Here is a 23,423-nt window from a genome sequence, read left to right as displayed (position 1 = left end):
ATGAAGAGCTTACATGATACTTAATAGACAAAAGTAGTATTAATGGCATCCTATTAGTGTAGGAGAATAAAAGAAAAATCAATCATTGGAGTTCATATGTAGTAATCCTTAAAGAAAAACACAATAGGCCCAGTTTTAGATATAAAACTTGTAGGTTGTATTGCTAACAAGTATGGTAAATTAAAATTTAAAAACAAATACCAAAAGAAAAGGGCATGCTACAGATAGCAACTTTTAAAAGTTGCTATGGCAATATTCCTAGTTTCCCATGATCTTCCCAATACTGTTCCAAACTCTAAAATGAAGTGACTCTTAAGTTTCCTCTCATGTTCTCACCCGTCCATGGCAAACAATCCTTCAGTAAGAATGTGTGCCAAAATGCCCCATTTAAGTATGTAAGCCGAGTTCTATATGTTATTCCATTCAGAACAAATATCTTTTTGTCTCAATGTGTGGGTGTAGATGTTCAGTGGTTTTCAAGTATGGTTGTTGGTTGCTGGTTGCTGTTCTGATGCCAGAGCCCAGGGCTGTGTATTTCTCTGCATAACAAGGACATTTAAGTGATGAGTCAGGGTTAGAGTCCAGCCCATGCTCACTTATGACACAGATCAGGTTTGTGACAAACACTACACAGCATTTAACTTTCCTTTTCTCCCCTTGCTTTTTTTGCAAGTAATTCATAACAATCCAGTGTGAACACTGCTTAATTTCTTCTTTTTTCTTTTTTTGATTTTTTTTTTTTTTTTTGAGACAAGATTTCTCTGTGTAACAGTCCTGGAACTCGCTCTATAGACCAGGCTGGCCTCGAACTCACAGATAATCTGCCTGCCTCTGCCTCTCAAGTGCTGGGATTAAAGGCATGTGCCACCATGGCCCAGAAGACCCTAATTTCTTTCGCCAAATATATTTTTATTCCAATCAACCTTCTTTAATCAACCACTATGGTTAATCTAAAACAATGAACTGGATGTACTAGTCTATGGAGAGTAATAACTAGACACCTATGTTTCAAGATAAAAATTGTAATTGAGAGCAACAAAGATTGACTGTGGATGAAAAGAGTGATTCTTTAGATTCTTATTTTTTCACTGTTTCAGTTTTTCTTATACCTGTCTGAACTGGGGGACCAGTAGTAGATGAACCCTGGGTGATGGCTGATAAGCTCTATTTCCTGATTGGCCAGCTTTGTAGAAACTTCAGGGGATTCTGGAGGATCAGTATGAGTCTAACTCAGTGACACCTCAACATTCCTAAAGCTGCGGCTTTTTAATACAGTTCCTCGTGTTGTGGTGACCCCCAACCATAACATTGTTTTCAATGCTACTTCATAACTGTAATTTTGCTACTGTTATAAACTGTAATGTAAATATCTGATATGCAGGATACCTGAAATGTGACCCCAAAGGGCCGTGTCCACAGCTTGGGAACCACTGTTCTTGGTGGTCATCAGAGATGAGCATTCTGGTGAGAGGAGGAACTAACAGGAAGGAATTATGTGTAGAGTGTGTCCTGAACACACTGGCACTACTGGCAGAAGTGGACATATGTAATATCCAGAACATTCCTTTATCCCTTCCTCCCATAATCTGCCAGTACTCCCAGTCAGTTGGTTGAACCTATCAGAAGCCAGTGGCCATTAAAGTCCTTAAGATGCAGCCAATAGAACAGAAGAGGGTGTTAAGTGTAGTCACTGGATCTGGAAGATAAAAAGAAGGAAAGTGGTCAGCAAATAGAAATGTCCACTCAAAACTTGTTGGACCTTTCCTGCACATTCGCATAACCAGGGACTATTGGCTAGCATGAACACCTCTTGTTTTCTGCACCTCTGCTCACATTTTAATGGTGACTTCATTTATTTGGAACTTGTTCTCCATGTCCTTTTATCTGGAAGTCCATCCCTGTTTCTCCGGTCCATGTTAAGCCATTAGATCTCCAAGCTTGCCTCACAGGGCTCCTGCACTTCCTGAGAACCTCAGGTATATCATCAGCCTCTCCTTTCCTTACTGCCTTGTCTCTGTGGACTTAGACCTTCACTGGGTGGAGACTGCATTCCTTATGTGGGTAGAGAGTGTGGGGCTTGAGAGGCTGCAATCAGTCTGATGTAAACATACCTGATCTAGGCATGGGAATGAAGATTTGCAATGTATCGCACTTCCTTGGCATGACTTGGCTTTGCGCACTCTGTTCTTACCCTGAACAGCTAGTTTTCTCCTTGGTACTTCTCCTTTCTGAGACACCCTCCTCCCCCCACCCTTTTCCCATTTTTAAGACAAGGTCTTGTGGTGCTAGCCAGTCTGGCCTTGCCCTCACAGCCCTCCAGCTTCTGCCTCTTGAGTAGAGTCACAGGCATGTGCCACCACACCTAGTGGTTTTGCCTGGCCGCTGTAGGGCAGAGAAGAATAAAGGGAACTCAGATTTTGAGAGTATAAGTAGAGAGACCTTTGGGTTAGCTTACTGGAGAAATATATGCTCACGGGAAGCTAAAAGTTAATCCTGGAAAGATAGGTTGTAAACTAGTTGAGGAAAAAGCCCGGAAGAAAACAAGAAAGGTAGAAAGAGAACGAAAAGCAGTTGTCCTTTGGCCACTCCACGTGGGCCTGAATCAGTGCTTTGGCTTTGGAAGGAACCTGGAGGCAGTAACTAAGGCCTTTGCTTTTAAATTCATCACAGTGTAATTGAGAAACAGAGTCTCTTGTGCAGGGTCTTAGTCTGGTAGATAAAAGAATTTCAAAACTAACTCAGAAGTTTGAGAAAAAAAACAGGGCAAACTAGCTGGAGGTGCTGGCAGCTGCTGGGAGGAGGGAGATGGGGACTAGGAGGAAAGTCATGCTTTCTCAGTTAGAGGTCAGGCAAGTAAGCAGGCTCAGCAGGGGAATTCTGAGCAGCTGCTTAGGAGGTGGGGATAGAGGGGGTTCAGAGAGTTAGAAATCTCTGCCCAGAGTAATCAGGGCAGAGGCTTAGTATTCTGGCAGGTATTGGAAATGGGAAAGAGGAAGAAAAAGTTTTGTGAGTTACAAAGAGTAGTCTTAGCTCAGAGGGCCAGGGAGCAATGTAAGGAGGGAATTGCATCTGAGGTACCTATGCCATTAAAGGGGGAGTTATTCCCTTCGTGGTCTTAACGTCTTCAGGAATATCATGTTTCCCTTTGTAGTCTCTTTTCAGGCTGTTCTCTGAAGTTGTGTAACAGGATTTTCTCCATGCGGGGAGGTTCTGGCCTTGCCTAGGCAAGGGAAATTCCTGTTGCTTTATCAAAAGGTGTTATTGGCTAGCTACTAAGTCATTTAAGAAAGTGAGAGGTTTCTTAGGATTAACTACCAGTACTTCAAATTCTAAAGAGGGGCAATTGTGATACACCCCCCTTCCTCGAAATTAGTGTTAGCAGGAACACAGGAAGTAGGGCCCTAAACTGAGCTACATCCATCCTCACTTTTGTTATGAGAAAGCACATAGGGGGACCTTGTCTTGGGGAGAGATGGGGGGGGGGTGCGCGTGCTTGGTGGATTCCAAGGCTGGTGAGGTTGACCAAGGCGGATGGACAAACATGGCAAGCAGACAAGAGCTTAAGTGAGAAGCTTTATTAGAAAGGAAAGAGAAAAGAGGTAAAGAGACACAGAGAAAGGACAGAAGAGAAGAGGGAGACAGGAAAAGTCCTGTCTGCCCCAGGGGAACAGTGGGAAAGCCAGAGGAACAAGAAAGAGAATGGGAGAGCATAAGTGGGCTAGGATCTGTCTTTTAAAGGGCCCTTTGCACCTGCATGGTGCAATCATGGAACCCTGGGCTGACCAAGGTTCTGCCTGAGTGCCTTCTGCCAGGTGATAGGGGCCAGCCAGCATAATGCCTGAATCCTTACAACTTTAGCCTTCAGTCAGCTAATGTTTCACTAGCTGCCCAACAACAGTACTTCACATGGTTATTTACCATGAGTTAATTATTATCTGTTGAATTGTGTACAGCAATGCTCTGTTGAAGCATTAACACCTGAGGACAAAAGATGTTAGAACAGAAGTTGCCGAAGACCAAGGCATTCAAGAAATAGATTGTTGAGGCTGTGGAGTGGGGATGCCAAAGTTTTAGTAAGTTAAGAGTTCATGAGGGTTATGCTGACAGTTCCTTGGGAGCAGATCAGAGAGAGGCATGCTGTGTGTCTCTAGCAGGCTGGGTGGGGAGTGCTGTAGAGAGGAAATGAAATGTGCTGTGGTGAGATAATAGGGATATCGCCGTACAGATATTATTTCCAGAGTAGTTTTCATGAGCACATATCTTTTCCTGTTTTTAACTTTTTCGAAGGGGCTATTTGGCTCCCGCTCCCCCCCTTTTCTGTTTTTGCTGTTGTGTATTTTTCATCTGTTTGTTTGTTTTAGCACATTCCTTGTTGGTGAAGGTGGGCTGACTTGAACCTGTAAAGGGATCTCTTTTCTTAATTCCTAAGTGTCCCATGGAAGTTCAAGAGCCAGCTGAGTAAGGGAGCTCTTAATGTGCATCAGAGCCTTTGGAATTGTTAAGCCGCACTACAGCTTAGAAGCCTGTCTGTAAGAGAGAGACAGTTCCCGGTTCTGTGATGGACACATCCACTAGTCACTGTCACTCTCTTTCCACCACTCCCTGAATCCCTGGCTCCACAAGGGCCTGTGTGCAGCACTCTGCCCCCTCCCCTTTTCTGTCTTCAGTGCTTGATCTATGCTGTTTGCAGGTGGCATGGCCCTCCTCTGAGACAGACATCAATTGCAAAGATCAGAGCGGCTGGCTTTTGAAGAGTTTTTTCACGTTCTGCTTTGTAAGCCCGCTGAGATGTGGTATTCCTTTCATGCTTCCTCTCCATCTGTCTCTCCAAAGGGCAAAGGGAGGGTCTTCACACGACTGGGAGTATTGATGTTGGCTGCAAATTCATTTCAATTAATGTCTACATTTTTGTCTTGGGCATCTAGCACCATTGTATCCCTTGCTTTTGACCTTGTTCTAGCGAGGCTTTCTGCGAGCAACAAGAGGAAAACTTTCTGTATCATTGGAAGAAATAATAAGAGAAAATCCCTCATTCATTGTTTAGGGAGAGGGAGGTCTAGTAGATGCTATGGAGTCTTCTTTTGGTGGTATTGGGTCCTAAGCAATAGTGCAGGTATTACAAATCATATTATCTGGGAAATCTCTTAGTGACCCTTCCTCAAGCAATGGTAATATATTTAGTGACACCCTGCTGTATACTAGGCTCTGTAAGTCTTCAAACACATCATTTTCTTTGGCCTAAAGAGTCCCAAGTCTTATCTCTTTGCCTGTCACCTACCACCAGCCACACCTACTTTGGGACTTCCTTTCCTGACTTCTTTTCGTGTTATAGTACAGAGTTGAATAGTTGCTTCAGACCAGATGGCCTTAAAAGCATAAAGTATTTAACGTTTGGGGCTTTAAAAGCCAATTGACTCCCTGTAGTGCACATGAACTACAAATAAGACAGTTTATCTGACTTGACATTGTGAGTACAATGCCGTATCTATCACCTATCTGTCACCCCTCCCTCCCTCCAGCCCCTCACCTTTTTCCTTTTTATTTTGTTTTGCCTTCTAAAAATTTGTGTGTTTTTGCAAAGTGGTAACTGTTATGTATGAGTCTAAATGCCAGTTAGTAATAGTTTGACTTATTTATTTCTGGATCCTATCAGGAGTCTTATAGTGGACTATTTGAGATTCTAAATGGTTTATTGAAGCATCCCTTTTTTTTTTTTTTTTTTTTTTTCGGCCCACATTTCTTGAGAAGTCAGATTGTGTAATTATGTGATGTGTAAGCAAGTTCTCATGCTCTTGCTGTGAGAGCAGAGATATCCTTGCTTCTTTGCCTGCTGCTATGCTAATGCCCAGGAGAATGTAGCCAAGATGGATGGAGAAGATGCTAATATCAGCCTGTGCATCTTGGGTTTATTAGAGGTCTGCTAGAAGGAAGTCAGTTGCAAGGCAGCAGATTTCAAATGTCAGGATAATTAAGAAACACTTTGGCGTGCTTGTTTAGAAAAATGTAGATTCCCCAGACTAAGCCTTGGGGATGCCGAAGCGGTTAAGTGTTCTATAGATGCCCATGATGCTTATGAGAAAAAGCTAGCTGTGGGGTAATGTCTTGGCTCAAGGCAGTGATTTTAAGTAGTCCAAATAAGGTCATTATCCATGATGAGTTTTTAAATCCTGGTTTAGTTTATATTGAATGTGATGTTGCCATAAACTTTAAAGGCGTAAGTGCATGCAACAGGAAGTAAAATTATACCCCCATGCTGTAAATGCTTCTTAACTACTTTTTCCATCACTAATAATGACAACAACATTTCATGTTTATGCTTTGTAGTTACAGAGCTCCCGGTCTCATGCATCTCATTTGATTTTCATGCCCGCTCTGGAGGTAGATGTAACAAGTGGTTATTTTTCATTTATAACGAGAAAACTAAAACTTATAAAACAAGTGATTCCCCCCACCCCCAAAATTGCTCAGTTGTTAAACCAACCGGGCTTCTAGAATTTCCATACAGCATTTCAGGGTACCACAGTGTTGTTTTAGAGAAAGATTATGCCATCTCCTTTTACTGCCCTCGAATGGGCATGATGAACTGTCCACAGTTGGAAAAAAAAAAAAAAAACTTGATGGTCTCTGGGTGACAGCATGTTAAAGAATTCTTTTATCGCTTATTAAAGTGTAAAATCCATGCAAATATTAAAGAATAAATGGGGAGCCTAAACAGAGTTGCAAGCTACCAGCCTCCACTTGCTCCTCTCTCCAAAAAGGGGCGGGCTGCCTCTTCTTAGATCAAGTCCATCCCCAATGAGAACTCCATCTCTTGGACCAAATAGCTCCTCTCAACTCACTAGCAGACCAGTGCCAGAATTCCCATGACAACTACAGGTGCATGTTGTGTCAGTTGTTGGTTTTAAAGAGCGTCCACAGTATGGAAGAAGAAACCTCCTTTCTTCTGACAGAGACTTTACAAGACGGGTCGGGAGATGCAGGAGAGGATCATGGACCTGCTGGTGGTAGTAGAAAATGAAGACGTAACTGTTGAGCTAATTCAAGTGAATGAAGATCTGAATAATGCCATCCTTGGATATGAGAGGTGAGCAGGTGGTGTTTCCTTTTACTCTCTTCTTGATCTAGTTTCACCACCATACAGCCCTCATTCCTTCTGGAGAACCCACAAGAGCATAGTCTTTCTAGGTCTTTTTCTCTCAGAGTGGCGTGGTGAATAGAATAGTGTTTTCTTGTGTGGCCACTACTCCTCCTCCAGTGCCAGAGATGCTCCCTCCAAACTGAGGTGACTCAACAGACATCCTTGGGGAGGTACTGTTCCTGTTGAGAATTACTAGGGCTATTTCATTGTATAGTGGCTGCATTTCTAACCAGCACATGAAGAATGAGGTGAGTGGCATAAGAAAGAGGTGAGCGGGCATAAATTCAAATCTAGATGATGTGAGATAATACAGATAAATTGTCTGACATTCTGAAACCTTCCCAAAAAAAGAAAGAAAGAAAGAAAAGAAAATTCTGTCTTTGGAGTAAATGAGATAATGCATATTAAATACTAACGCAGTAGCATATTGACACCCACTCCATTTTTGTGTGTGACGCTGGGATTGAACTCAGGACTGTGTCCCCGGTAGGCAAGTGCTCTATCACTGGATTATACTCTTGATATTTCCCACACTGAGTCACCATGTTTTCCCCCTCCTCATTAATGTTCCATTTAGACTTTAAAAACCACAAAGAAACTGTTTCTGTCCCCCCTCACCAACACTGAGGCAAGAGAATCAGGAAGACAAAGCCAGCAGCTGTACTGCGGTGGCTTCTTTCTCCTTCACGGTCTCATGTTCACTGCCTCTTAGGGATGACAACTTTTTGTAAGAAAACATGGTGGTGAGCCCCGTCAGCATGCTCTTAGCACTGGACAAACTCACAGTTCTTGCCCTTTTTTGTGGCGCAAACCTCTGTAGGCAGAAAAATTTTCAAGGGTAACCCCGTGTTTTTCAGTCTTACTGCTGCTGTCTGGTTTTCATTTGGTACAATTCTGCTGCCAGCCTGCCAACCATAAGACATTAGTTAAAGCCCCCCGCCAAGGAGGAGCCTTAGTTTATTTACTCTACATCAGGCAATTGGATTGCTTGTGTTGACTCAGCTCTGGTCAGCAGGTACGATGTGACCTTGGTCCTTCAATCCTGAGAGAGAGAAAGGGGCTTCTAGAAAAGATGCCCACCAGTTTTGTTTTTCTGCCATGAACTCCATGGTTTGGGGCAGCAGAGATTTAATTATGGTTAGGTTATATACTAAGTTTTTCAGATTGTGAGATTCAAGTGTCTGTCTTTGGGCTGGACTCCAGATGGCTGCCTTTCACTTTGGAGGACTGTCCACGGGAGACTGTCTCCTTACCTTTGCAGTCAGTAGCGGCTGCCCGCTTTCCTTGGCCCGTGGCCTCTTCCTCCCATCTTCAGTGCCAATGTCTGCTTCAGAATGGCCCCCCGTTTTAACACTCCTCCTGCTTTTTCTGAGCCTTTCAAGTGCTGTTTTTATGACTACAGTGAGCGTGTCTCTAATATCTGAGAAAATCTCCTAGCCAAGGTAAACTTGCTAGCTGAAGTCATTCCTTCTGCAATGTCAGTTCCTCGGTTTCCATCTAGCCTACAATAGTGACTATTGTCACTAAGTGAAGTAGGGCATGGGTATCATTAGAGAACACTATTCTCATTCTAATGGCCCGGCCTTTAAGTCCCCAAAGGTTTACCTCCGTCTTACCTGCAAAATATTTCCATCACCCCATTTGGCAAAGCATACATTTTAGAAGAATCTAGAACAGTGGTTCTCAACATAAGTAATGCTGCCACCCTTTAATACACTTCCTCCTGTTGTATTGACTCTCAACCATAAAATTATTTTTGTTGCTACTTCATAACTGTAATTTTTCTGCTGTTATGAATCATAAGGTATTTTTGGAGATAGAAGTTTGCCAAAGGGATCACAATCTATAGATTGAGAATGGCTGATCTAGAACCTAAGCGTGTTACAGATACAGAATAAGCTTTTAAAATATTTAGGCTTTTGGAGTCAATGTGATAATGGTGCTACCATCAGTTTCCAAAGCCAATTTAAATTTGCAAGCCAACTCCACATTCACTGCCTGTATCATCCACCTCTCTGTAGCTATGTGATTTTGCTTCTCTGAAGAAATGGCTCAAATGTGATTCCCATTTAGCAGATGGGACATTGAGGTTCAGACAGTCGGATTCACAGGCATGTGGGGAGTAGGGGGTACTTCATTGGTTTCCACTCTGCCACTGTCTAACTGCTTCCCTTTTACCTCAGTGGATAAGCAATGGGAAAGGAAGCCCAAACTGTAAAAGATCAGTCTTTCTTTCATATCAAGTATTTAAAGATGCTACACTGAACACTGGACTACTTTTCATGCACTTGAATATTTTTATTAGGTTTATTCTTTGAGTATTTTACACATGCATATAATTCACCCTGGATACTCTTTCCCTCAGCCCTGTCTTTTTCTCCACTTGCTCTAATTCTCTTCCATATACGCGCGCACACACACACACACACACACACACACACACACACACACAAACACACTCACACCAGTACCTTTCCAAGCTCATAATTTTGTGTTTGTTTGTTTAGTTGAGCAACCCATTTAGTTTAATTAGGACCATCTGTGCAACTGTTGGATTAATTTTATGAAAATTATTTATAATGGTGAAGAAACAACCTTATATTTGAAAATAAGGATTGGCAAGGGTGTTATTGATTTTTATGGTAAGAACATTATAGGCATTAACAATTATAGTTCTAAGTGATTAGAAAAATACAATACAGTTGAATTAGGATACAGAATTGCATAAATATAATTTTCACTAAGTTTAAAAGTAGCTAGACACAGTGGCACATGCCTATAACTCTAGCACACCAGGCTCAGGCAGGAAGATCATAGGTCTAGCCTGTGCTACATAGCAAAACACTTTCTCAAGGTAAGTAAATGACTGCAGAAGTAAAGTCACTTAGAGAATACACATACTGCATGTATTGTTAATAGTGCTAATTTCTAGAACATGGGAATCATTGCATTTTTTAAACTTTTTTATTTCCTCACAGTTTTTTTTTTTTTTTTTTCTAAGAAGGTTAGAACTCTATGAACTAGAAGAAAGAGTTTTGGTGACTGTGTTGTGGTATTGGGGACTGAGTGCAGATCTTGGAACTCTGTTACTAAGCCATATCCCTACCCTTAGAAGAGAGTTAGTTGCTAAAGCTATTGTGCCTGCGGTTGAGAAGGGTGAGGCTTGGTATCACTGTAGCAACTATCTATGCATTTAGTAATGCAAGGCTTTCTTTGATAAATAATGTTGCACTTTGCTAATTTAAACAGGTTCACCCGAAACCAACAAAGGCTTTTGGAACAGAATAGGAACCTGAAGGACACCACCGATGTAAGTGACTAGAAATGGCATAGAGTAAACAATTAAGTGTCGTATTAATTAGCCTTCAGGAAGCAAATATGCCCTAGAAACAGGTCTTTAGAAGCGGAAACACACAGTGTGGTTTCCAACTTAAGTTGCCAGAGGGGTCTTTGAGTAAGGAAGGACTCATGTGCTTAGTGAGATGGCCTAAAGTCATGGCCTAATGTTTTTCTCAGAAAATATCCAAAGGAATGTGTGTAGAGAGAGCCGGGATAACTTGCATGATTTATCCCCTAAATTGTCTCTGCTTTGTTTTCAGACTTCCAACGAGCCCTCTGCTCCTTCCTGCGATCTTCTCGACCTTAGTCCCATTGTGCCAACACCTATGTCCAATGGGGAAGCGCTCAACACCATGAATGCTCAGCTTTCAGCCTTAAGTAAATAAGCAACTGGGCCTTCTTTCACCAGTGTCAGTCCTTGGTTTCCTAGTTGAATGCCTCTGGAGAAAGACAGAAGTCAGTCTGACTATCAGAGATATAATCACTGCCCCGCAAAATGCTTGGGTTAGATCCAGCAAACAAATGGGGCGTGTAGGGGAGGGTTTTGGAACTCATCCCAGTACCTTAGAATCCCATGGAATTTACCTGACTTGCAGAGTTTTTGCTCCATGATAGCCAATGTTTAAATCTCTTCCAAATATAGACTTTTATTGTTAGATTTCTCTGATGCAGACAAAGGAATTCAGGAATTATGAGGCAAGACCGGGTGGGAGTGAGATGTGAAAGCAGTTAGAAATGCAAATTGGGAGGTCTAGTTCTGCCCCCAACCTTAGAGGAGACACCCTTACTTTCTGAAGTGAAGCAGTGGTTTCCTGAAAAAATTGTGAAAATGTATGAAATGATGTTGGCAAAATGCACTGTAGCCTTGTCATCACCCACCTTACCTAACTTTTAGTATCTCTTATCCTTATTTCCAACAAGTTTTGTTATGCTACAAAATAAGCAAGAAGGCAAGATGAAAACAAAATCTACAATTCTAGTGCAGCCAAACCATAGTTTCTTTTTCTCTTACATTTTGGTGTTTCCACAGCAAAAGTATTCAGTATTGAATTTGTGGCTTTCTTACAGCTTTCTTCATGTCTGAAATGGTGGCAGTTTGCTTATGTAAGCTACTGAGATTTGTGGAACCACTTGAACTGGAGAGTTTTCATGGGTTCTTATTACGAATTTTGGGCAAAGGAAGATAATTATTCCCTTCCAGTGTTTTAATAGTATGGGAGTTTAAGAGCTTAGAGGGGAAGGCTGAGCTCTGTAGAAATTCTAACTGTTCACTTTTGTACTAGGCAGAAGACATGTGCAGTTCTTTCCATTTTGGGTCAGCTTGAGATTTTGGAAAATCCAATATATAATATTTTCCATTTATGACAGCCTCTTTCTGTGGCAGGATTATATTGTCTCTTTTTCTATCCCCCTATAAGTGATACCTTTGCATCGCTCTTAGAGGAAACCCTATGATTTTATGGCCATAGAAGTATCTAAATTAATCTCTTTCTTTAAATGTGGAAAACTGAGGGTAATGATGGTAAGCATGCACATAGTAAAATTTGCCTTAAAAAGATTAAACAAATGAATTTTGTATTTTAGGTGTCAGCTCTCCAGGTCCTGTTGTAACAAATAGCTTGTATCCCAGTCTTCATCCACAGGTGGATTTGCTAGCATCGGAAAATACAGAATCACCCACCCTGTAAGTATTCTCACTGACACCAGGGTACTAATGCCATAGCATGTAACACACAATAAAAAACCAGAGACAGATATTGGGGTTCAAGCTGAAGATCAGAAAAGTAAAGCAGCCAAGCCATCTAAGAGCTCTTACCTCTACCAAGGTTGGGGCAATCCTGTCCTCAACATGACTGGAGACTAATTGTCTCAGACTGAAAGGATGATCCCATCTCTACAAATCCTCAGCATGGCTAGGGACTAATTTCTCTGAGACCATGCTCCTGACTTATGTGCCTCTAGTGCTGGGATTAAAGGTGGTGGATCCCAAGTGCTAAGATCTCCTTTTTCTGAGCTCTTTTTATGTTTTAGACTGATCACTCTTGTGTGGCCCAGGGTGGCCTTGAACTCACAGAGATCCATCTGTCTCTGTTTCTGAGTCCTGGGATTAAAGGTGTGCTCCACCACTGCCTGACCTCTATGGCTGTGGCTAGCTTTGCATTCTGATCTTCAGGCAAGCTTTATTAGATCATAAACAATGTGTCACCACAATGGCATTCTGCTTCCTTATATAAGAAAACATGGTGTTGTGTGACACTGTTTATAGGGAGGGGTGAACAAGCATCTACTCACCCCAGATAGAGAACCTACAATAGACCAAAGTACAGGTATTACCCAAGACCAACCTAGTGAACCAAGTGTGTTTCTTACAGGAATATGGGTGAGGGGTTACTTACAGGAGCAGCATGGGTGACAGACAATTCATGAAAGCTGGGAATCTGACTATCACTGTATAACCTGTAGCCATCTCAATAGGGTAATATCTGTCTTTCAGGCATTTAGTTGTTCTGGTCCTCTTTGGCAGCTTGGCATCTCTCTGTTTCTTCCAAGAGACTTATCTGGTCTTACCCTCTTCTAGGTAGCTCTGCTACTCTAAGACTCTTTTAGGCAGCTCCTCTTGACTGAGAGTGTCTGTCAGCAGCCCTTATAGCTTATATGCTGGGAAGGTGGGGGGGGGGGGTGGGGAAGCCTAGTGAATCTGCTCAGTTTCAGCGACTTCCTGAAGCTATTGAGTTGGTTACTTCCTGAGCATGAGGAGATTGGCTACAGGATGGAATGTTTCACTGCCCCTTAGAATATCCTGTTGTTTCACTTCCCTTAAGCATCCTGTGTTTTAAGGAACTTCCCTCCAAGATGGAAGGCTTAAATCTTAGAGGAAACTGCTACACAACAGATGGTATAGAAAAATGGAGACTTCACAGTCAGACAGACCTGTGTCAAAGTCTTAGCCTTGCTTCTATTTTGCAGTTTAGCATAACATGAAATGATAGCCACTGCACATTCATTTTCCTCTAAGAATACTTCTTAGGAGTCACGCAAAGATCATGAAATGTAAATAAAATTCCTAATGTAGCACTTATTACATTCCATAATAAAACTTCAATATATCTGTTTCTCTGAATTTGTTCATGGGGTAGTCAGTTATGGGAAATACAGTGACAGAGGAAGGTGATTATTTTCAAGATTGGTGAGAGCAATGGCCACACAAATTTCATGAAATTGCCTACATATAACAACGCCCTTTAACTTTGTTGATTTTATGTAATTATTTGCCAAAGAGTTTTTAGTTCTTGTCATAATCACTATTCCTTTTGCATGGTAAAGGGGACAGGCAGTTGGGAATGGAATTTGCCAAAATCGACACAGTAATTAGTAAAATCACCAAAAAAAAAAAAAAAAAAAAAAAAAAAAAAATACCAATGGCTCATGAACATTTGTATTGATCTTCAGATTTCTTAGAAGACTCTCAGTAAAGCACAAAGATTGATTGGGTGATTGATTTTATTTTTCTCTTTTACAGTATTTCACAGTAGTGTAGGCTGACCCAGAACTCACTGGGTGGCTCAGGCTTGCTGCAAATTCACAGTAATCTTCCTACCTCAGTCTCCTGAGTGCAGGGACTATGGTCATGAACCATCATGTTTGGCTTAAATATTTTGTTTTTACCTCTCAGATTGGCCAAAGTTGAAATGTTTGATAAGAATTAATTGGCTGTAGAAAGAGATACAATCACAAAATTATGTAACTTTATAGGGGACAGGTGACAATATCTAATAAACACCGCATTTACTTTGGAGATGTGAAACAGGAAGTTATGCTGCACTCATATAGTTACGTATTTATAGGATTTTCTTTACAATATGGGGGCAATGGCAGCTAATAAATGCAAGAATCCATTAGTTGGGGACTGGTTAAATAAATAGCTATGTAATATACTGTACAGCTTGGGGAAAAGGAGACCCTGTACATGAGAAGCTATTTTTTACGCTAAGTAGTGTGAATATACTATATTGTTTTTATGTAAGAAAGTGGTGAAAGGATAATATGTGTTAATATTTGTATCATTTTGCATAAATTACAAAAAAGGTGGTAGCTTAAGTTTAGGGATAGGCAGTATAGATAAGACTAAAAGAATAAATAGGTTGGGTTTGTTTTATGACAAGGCTAATGTTTATTTTTCCATACACAGGAGCATGCATGTGAGCACACACATGCGCACATGCACACACACACACACACACACACACACACACACACACACACGTACCATATATTTTAAAAAATAGGTAACACATTTCCATGAGACTGATACCAAAATCACATTAAATATATATAAACACAATTTCATCTTCACTCCATTCTCTTTCCGTCCTCTTGTGTTATACTGCATCCATTAATTGTTTGGGTTCTTATCTTTCCAAGGTATCTTTAGGTAATAGAGAATATCGATTTATTTATCTTTTATTAAATAATTAATTGCTTTTCTACATTTAAAAGAGAGAAGCCTGTAGGTACAAGAATGGAAAAGAATTAAACAGGGAATTTCTTCTAAAAGGCAAGGAGTAAAAATAAGGAGAGATGGAAAAGGTTCATATGCTAGGAAATGAAGAATCAATCCCTGCCTCGTGGTTTATCAAACTGAGACTCTACCATAATCTGGCTAGCTCTGGCTTGGTCCTACAGTACAAGCACATACGAAAATGTTGTAGGCCAGTTTCTAGTTGAACTCCCTGCTAAGTAACTGTTTTCCTGTATCCTGCTAACCTTGTTGGGTAATATGAGAATGAATGAGTAATGCAGAAAATTTTGCCTTGCAGCGAATGTCTCCATGAAACTTACTAAAGAAACCTATCTCAGCTATCAGTGTTTAGTTTAATGTATACGATTTCAGATCATACTCTATTATGCAGAAATCACTAAGATGACTGCTAATGTCACAATGAAGTTGAGCACAGATCACATATCACATAGGTTCTGTCTCAGATCTCAGTTTTTACAAGAATTACCAGTCACTTAAAAAAAAAAAAGAAAAAAAAAAAAGGTGATGTCAAACAGTTGTTTCTCTGTAAATAATGTGGTCTGTCCTAAGTTTTTGTTTTGTTTCCTCTTCCTTAATTTTGAGTAGTTTGTGATGTGTGGGTGTGGTTCCTTTTGACGTGTTTGTATACAATTGGCTGAGTACATTAGTTTCCTATGACTGCCATTACAAATTCCCACAAACTAGATGGTTCAAAACCACAGATATACTTATTATCTCATAGCTATGCAAGCAAGAAGTCTGGAATTGAGTCTTCAGCAATTTTCAGTAACAATTTGTCTTCTGCCTTTTCCTTGGTGACTTGGTATTCCTTGGTTTCACTGGCTTATTGGCTACTTTAATTTCTGCCTCTGCCTTCTAGCCTCTCTTATGTGCAACTACAATCTCACCAAGCTTTCTAAGATCACTGTCCCCTGGACTGGAAGCCCAATCAGATCACCCAGGTGACAACAACTGCATCTGATGACCCTTTAACTCCATGGAGATCTCTTTTCTGAATAAGACAACACAGGTTCTAGGCATTATAACATTTAATTCACTACACAGGCATTCTACAGTCTGAGTTTATGTCTTTCACCAAATACTTTTCAGCCTTTATTTATTCAGTGCTACATGCATTCTGCTTTCCTGCTGGGACTGTGGTAACACTTGTTGGGTGGTATTAACACCTGAGTGTTTTAGGACAACCTGTTTAGTCTGTTCAAACTGGATCATGTCTGTGACTGATGTTCAAGGTCACTAAATTGAACTAACTGTTCTGTCATCTCCACTTCACAATTAAACTGATTCAAAGTTTGTTTCTAATTTGTTGGGTTTTTTTTTTTTCAGTTTTAAAATTTCTGCTTTATTTATGTTTTCTATTTGTTAACTGACACTTTCTATTTTTCCATTTTTTAAGAGCATTCCTGAATGCTTGCTTCTTGGAGTATTTGCACTGCAATGGCTGCCTTAAAATCTCTTTGGGATAACTCCAGCATACATGTTCTCTTGGTATTCCTGTCTGTTGGCTGCCTTTTTACACAATATGTTTTGATGTTTTTCTTTTTCTTTTTTCTTTTCTGGCTCTTTTAATGCCTAGCCATTTTTGAATTATATCTTTGGCATATTTAATTTTTTATTAGTGGATGCTTGGTTTTAGTAAAGTCTAATGTTGATTAGATTCACTTCATAATTTCAGCCTGCCTCTGTAATACCGGGTTCGAAAATCAGCTCAATTTTCAAAGCACTTGTTGTTCAAATAGGTCCCACCTATGTACCACCCCGTGGCCAATCAGAAGTCTAGCAACAGATTGTGTGTCTGGCTCTCATTCTTTTGGCACCATTATGGGAATCAGAATCATGACCATTGAAAACAAGTCACTCTCCTGATTTCATAACAACCTTACAAGACTATTTCCCTCAATTCTCTCACCTTTGTCCTTTTGCTGGTCCTTTCTGGTGTTCTGGAGCTCCCCTTCTGTTAACTGGTCATCTCATTATCTAATTACCCAACCATCATCCTTCTGCTGTACTCTCTGCCATTCCCATGCTTTTGATGGTGCACCTTAGCTAATCGGAGAGGAACTTTATACCCATCTCTGAAGCCACTGCAGCCACCATGGTGTGGGCTATGTTTGGGATGTAAAGGGGGATCAGAGAAAGCTGGGGTATTTCTTGCTCTCCCTGCATGCAAGTGCTTTTCTCGGAGTTGTGTTATCATTCATGCCTGTATCTGGGGTTCAGGCTGCATTCAAATCAAGAGAAAAAAAAATGGTAAGTTCAATAACAATAATTCAGCAGCACTTAAATTTTGGTCGTTTACCAATCAGCCTGCTACTACTGTCTTCACAGTCCTGACTAGCTTCACTGGTTTGTGTTTTCCAGCTTTAGTTTTCCAGTGGCATTAGTAATAGGATAAAATGTTTCCCACTCCACTTTAACCAGAATGGGATCTCTCCTCTCTTTCCTAACTTCTGCTATGTACTGCTTCTTGTCTTTCAAGATGTAATGGGTGGTAGCTATGGATAGAAAGACTGTGTTTTTACTAATGTACTGTGCACATTCCAGGGACTCGGGTTCACTACTGCCAAGACTGGTGTGTTTGCTGTGTTTGATTTTAAGTTGCATGGTCCGGGGAGGCGGGGGGGGGGGGGAGGGCACTGAAGTCAGATGGCAATTGTTATCACTTTCTGAGTTTGAAGTCGGGTGTCATTTTGTGCAGTGTGAAGGTGTTTGGCAGGCTTTTTTTTTTTTTTTTTTTTTTTTTTGGACCAGGGAAATCATCTTACTTTCTGCATTTGTGTTCTCACTGTAGGGTAATCATGCTGTGTTATCACACTATCTTAGGTTTGCCCAAAGGACCAGCCAAAACCTCGCTTCAAGTCACACATATGATAATGTGAGTAACAATACCCTTTTGCTAGCAGTTCACCTAGTCGGCAGGTAATCATGACCAAAAGCATTGCACACCTTTTGTTTTTTGTTTGCTTGTTTGTTTGTTTTTCAAGACAGGGTTTCTCTGTGTTGCTTTGGAGCCTGTCCTGGAACTCCCTCTGTAGACCAGGCTGGCTTAGAACTTACAGAGATTGGCCTACCTCTGACTCCCGAGTGCTGGGACTAAAGGTGTGTGCCGCCAATGCCCGGCTAGCATATACAGTGGGTGGATACATCCATTGTTGACCACTTCATTTTTTGAGACAAATAAATTTTATTTTACTTTTCTTAAGAAGGTTAAAGATCATGATGTCATTACTTCTGGGCTTGGAATACAGCTCAGTGGTACAGCATCTGTCTAGTAAGCACAAGCCTTAAATTTGATCCCCAGCGTTGTAAGAAAAAAAAAAAGTTATAGTTCCTTTAACATGGTTATTATTTATGTTTGGAAAATTTCAGAGTTGTTCATCTCTCTCTACACCCTTGTGAAGGTCATTGTGTTTTGTGTAAATAAACTGCCCTTCAGTTCTCATCCCAGCCTTAACAGTTAGTTATTCGCTCTTTTATTTACATGGGACTCACACACTCGGGCCCCCCTCTTCTGTCCTGGTATTTCAGTAGTGGAGACCCCAAGCCCAGACTTCCCTTTAGAATCGTTTGTTTCTCCTTCTTTCTCCTTTGAGGCAGGTCTCACTGGCCATGAACTCCTCTGCCTCTACCCTTTACCTCCTAAGTAAAAGGATAGACTACCATGCCTAGCTTTGGTTGCTGCTTTAAAATAACCAAGATTCAACAATCAACAAACTTTTATCTCCAGCCTAGGACCCCGCTCCCAGAACTCAGAATTCTATCAATTTTGCATCCACTCTCACCCTTTTCTTCCCAGTTCCCGGTGCCAGCCCTTCTAGCAGACTCTGTACCTCATTACACGGTCCATGCACTTTATCAGGTGCTTACGTGGCAAGCCTTGGTAAATACCACGACCTCACCAGTTTACCTTGTTTTGAAAATATGTTCGCTGTCCCACACACCTCACCTCTCCACTTCCCCACCCCAATTTAAGTGATCGTGCAATGGATACTGTTAATAACCTCTCTGAGCTTGTTTTGGTTAAGCTTTTGCCTGCCAAGGCTTCTCTCCCACCACATCCCACGTCATGATGTACTCTGAAAACCCAAACCAGAACAGTATCCCTCAGTCATGCCACTCATCTGCCCCAAAGCCACCTACTTGTCTTCCTCACTGGAACGCTTCCTGTACCTCTCCCGCCTCACCCTTAATCTCTCTTGGCTCACTATGCTTCAACCATAGTAACTTCCCTGACTGCAGAACCTAGAAACTCATGCTCTCCGGTATTAATCAGTCAGCGCTCTGCCAGGACCCCAGTGGTGAGGCACTCCCTGTGACCAGGCTGTGAGAGCAGAATCCCACTGTATCTCGGCCTCTCGTCTCTCTTTCACCATAGAATAGGCCACTGGACACTGATTTCCACTTCTTGTCTGATATAGCAGGTGCTTGGACTATTCTATTTCTTGTCGTAGTAGTGCCTTGCAGCTAGTAAGTGACACACTTGTATGATGGAGTAAATTACAAAATGTGTTTTTGAGTTTTGAAAAAGGGCCTTGCTATGTAGTTGGGGCTACACCCAAATTCACCATTTTTCTGTCTCAGCCTCTCAAGTTCTATGTTTATTTGGGTATGCTACTAGCTAACCCTGGATGAAGAAGAGCTACTTCTTCATTAGTCTTGATTTGATAGCATTACTGCATGCCTATTTGTAAACTGAATTTCATTCCTGTTCAAGGCTGAGATTTCATATTTGGGGTGAAACAGAAGCTAGACTGAGCCACGCAATTCCAGTTCTTCCTTAAAAGCAGTACTTTTAAATACATTTTACATTTTATGTGGGAAATGGAATGTAATGAACACGAAACCATGCAGACAATTTTATAAGTACTTATTACTTTAAAGTGAAAGCAGTAAAAACGACTACTTCTCACCCAATTGAATGTGTATGGCTCTTGGAGCAGTGCCATTAGGAAGACTGGAAATCTAAGTAACAAAAAATGCTTAATGTAGAATGTATGCCTGAACATGTGTTATGCTTTCTTCAGTTTCTCGAACAGTCCAGTTCAGTATTACTACAGCCAGTTAGCCTACAGACTGCCTCAGCAGCTTCATCGAGCCAGCGGCAGCCAACCTTGCCCAGCAATCATCCAGGTACACAAGACTCTATATGTTGCAACAAATAAGCCAATTTGTGAGAATGCTGGAATCTGCCTAAGATTATTAACTAAAAATAGAGGAGAAATGCGGAGAATTCATTGTGCTTTGAAGCCACATGTAATAAACTCAGGGCTGACACCATTATAATACACATTTACAGATTATAAAAATAATTGTGCTGAACTGAATGTTATATCTGGTTCACACTAAAATCAATGAAATTTTAGTTGAGGTTTGGAATTTTTTAAGTACAGACTCATGAAACTTAGTAGCATCTGAACCTTTTTGGCTGTATTTGTTAGATTCATATATTTACATTCTGAATATATCAGACTATTAATTGTGCATGTCGTTTTTTTTTTTTTTCCCCCTTCACGCACCTGAAGTGATAACAAACAGTGATCTCCAGCCACCCAATTACTACGAGGTAATGGAGTTTGATCCCTTAGCTCCTGCTACAGAGTAAGTCATTTATAAACTTATTAATTTATGCTTGGTTACAGTTCCCTTAGATGACAGAGCTAACTGAGCTTAGCCATTCACTTAACTTTGTTTAGCTCTTGGCAGAAATTTATGGCCTTATTAAAAATGATATATGAGGTTTTATAGTGGCCATTGCTCTTAATGGCCTTACTGCTCTCAGCCCATGACTGAAAAATAAAAATGCTAGGGTCACACTTTAAGAAGTAACTGGAACCAACAGTCAGCATAGATTGGTGGCTAGTATCTCTCTAGCTAGAGGACACTATCCTTTGCTGGCATATTAATGCCACATTTTAAAACTGCTCTCCCCCCCCCCCGAACTGAATCAAAAGGCATGGTAAAAAGAACTTCTTGTGTTCAACATGGCAAAAGATACCCTTAAAAGTGACCACTGATGCTAAAATTGTTTTACAGCCAGGTATACTTTCAGCATGTGGGAGACAGAGGTAGGAAGATCACAAGTGAGGCCAGCGTAGGAGACAAAGCAAGATCTTGTCCAAAAGGAAAGTAAAAATGCTTTTAACTTGAAATTCCTAAGGTACTTAATGATTTCCTGTTTGCCAGGTTGTATATGGGATGGTAAACACATTGTAGGGTTATTATTTTATGTTTGTCTGTATGTATGTCTGTGCACCACACGTGTACCTGTACTTGCAGAGTCAAAAAGAGGGTGTCAGATCTCCTGGAACTATTGTTACAGACCATTGTAAACTTCTGCATGGTGCTGGGAATTGAAACTGGCAGCCTGGAGTCTGTAGCTGGTCCCCAGCTGTATTTTGTCCTGTGTAGAATTTAAAATGTACCGTCTAAAAATCAATTGCCAATAGTTAAAAACTAGTATGTCCATATAGTACTTCTCAAGATTTGGGATACTGTAGAAGTTCACCATGTACCCATGACTGCCAATTGGAGCAGGTTTTCTTGGACCACCAGTGACCCAATCAGGACATGGAGACTGATTACTAGTTATGAATGTTCAGCCTTAGGCTTATTCACTAGCTCTTAAAACCTATTTTCCCTCATCTATGTCTTTGCCTTGATGCATTTTACTTTTGTTTTCAGCTAGTGTCCTGGCACATGTAAGCATCAATATATTGTCCCTTATTTATGCCGTTAGAGTAGGCAGTCATTTTGGCATCATTTATTACCAAACAGGAGACTTTCTGCCCTGACCTGAGTGCTGGGATTATAGGCATGTACCACCACACCCACCTGCTAGACACTTTTCCTAACTCAGGATGATGGAATTTCCCTCAGCCAAGTGAGATAAAGTAGATATCATTGGACATATGTAGTTATGTAGTTAAAGACTCTGGTTCTTAAATTCCGTGTCCATATATGTCAGGTTCCTGAGCATACTTAGATTAACTAACTGCTCTAAGTAGTTATGTTGTGTCCTTGGTACCATAGGTGAGATGGTCAGTCAGGGAGCTGAAGAAGGAACTTTATCACTGTGGTTTTTGCGTTCTGAAGACTTAGAGCCTCAGTTCTGTCGCAGGTCTCATGAAATCCAGTAACTCCTAAGGAAAAGCAGAGATTCTTGCAACTTCTGTAGTTTTCACATCACAGGTTGGCCAGAAATCCCATGCCAAAAATTTTCTTTTTGTCCCATATATATATATATGTATATATATATAATATATATATACATATATCTTCAGAATACACAATTCTCTTGATTATTTCATGTATACTCAAGGAAGTTACTGTTACATAATTTTGAACAAGACATGCTCTCTGGCAGGCAAATATGTGTGTCAATAGTATGAAAGGGTATAGTATCTAGAGTGTGTATGTTAGGAAGAACTAACATAAATGAAGGCTAGAGAGAACCACAGGAAGCAGCATTGTTAATTTTTGTCAAATCTACAAAATAACTTGAAATAGAAACCCAGTAGAAAGCTTTAGCAATTACAATGAACTGGAAATGCCAACAGGGACAATGAAGAAAGTAATAGGGAACCTAGTCCAAGGCATGGAAGTTTAACCTGCACTGGGCTATGATAAACACTCCCCAGAGTATAACCAGATCAAGAACAGAAAATCAGATGCTGGATTCAATTACATGGAAATAGGGTTTATTAAAAGCTAATTTAGTGAATTGGGGACAGAAGCTACATTTCAATGTTAAAGATTAAGAGTGAAAATACATATAAATAACTTAGAAGAACTTAAGTATAAAGAGTGGGCATGGCTTGGGAACTAGAAGATTATTGAGGTAGTTTCTTGTAGCTATGTGATGAAAGACTACCCTGGTATAAACTGGAGTTACTGGGGAGAACCTAGCATAGAGGGAGAAGTTGAAGATTCAAAAAAGAGGGCACTTACTGAAGAGGTGTTTGGGAAGATAGGTTGATAGGATCATGGAAATAAAGGGCAACATATATGAAAATAAATTGGAGGGATTGAGAAAGGACAGGGAAGTTCCCACATCAAGATGGGAAACTTAATAAGACATGAAGTTTCTTCCTGAGAGATATTGAGTTCAGTGGTTTAAAGAGGGTAAAAGGTAAAATTACTCCATGGAAAGTAAATCTTGAATTTTTAGAAACATAGTAAAATTTATGGAGTTGGTCTCTTTGGTTTGTTTCATAGTGCTGTTAGTTTGGGAGGTTTCTCCTAGCTGTGTTTTGCTATATTCTATGTATGAATGCCACCTTTGGGTACAGATATTTTTGAGCTATAAAAATACATATAAAAACTGAGCAAATTATTAAAATTATAATTTATTAAAGGTACAAAGATAGGTAACACAAGCTAAAGGTTTCTCCAAAGTCTAGGATATAA

The 23,423-nt window shown here is 40.6% G+C and overlaps 1 protein-coding gene across 3 annotated transcripts in view; it reads left to right on the top strand.

The window, feature by feature from the left end:
- The window catches only part of Tom1l1 (target of myb1 like 1 membrane trafficking protein), a 43,572-nt gene that overhangs the window by 18,576 nt on the left and 1,573 nt on the right, over positions 1-23,423 (top strand). For all 3 annotated transcript variants that reach the window (XM_051195210.1, XM_051195301.1, XM_051195386.1), the window contains 7 exons: positions 6,951-7,084; positions 10,388-10,448; positions 10,738-10,855; positions 12,062-12,161; positions 17,841-17,892; positions 20,042-20,147; positions 20,540-20,615. In XM_051195210.1, the coding sequence (XP_051051167.1) occupies positions 6,951-7,084; positions 10,388-10,448; positions 10,738-10,855; positions 12,062-12,161; positions 17,841-17,892; positions 20,042-20,147; positions 20,540-20,615 (647 nt within the window). The remainder of the gene's footprint in view (positions 1-6,950; positions 7,085-10,387; positions 10,449-10,737; positions 10,856-12,061; positions 12,162-17,840; positions 17,893-20,041; positions 20,148-20,539; positions 20,616-23,423) is intronic.

Source organism: Phodopus roborovskii, unplaced genomic scaffold, assembly GCF_943737965.1.
Source record: "Phodopus roborovskii unplaced genomic scaffold, PHOROB, whole genome shotgun sequence".
In the NCBI taxonomy this organism is placed as follows: Eukaryota; Metazoa; Chordata; class Mammalia; order Rodentia; family Cricetidae; genus Phodopus; species Phodopus roborovskii.
This window is presented reverse-complemented; position numbering and strand designations above follow the sequence as displayed.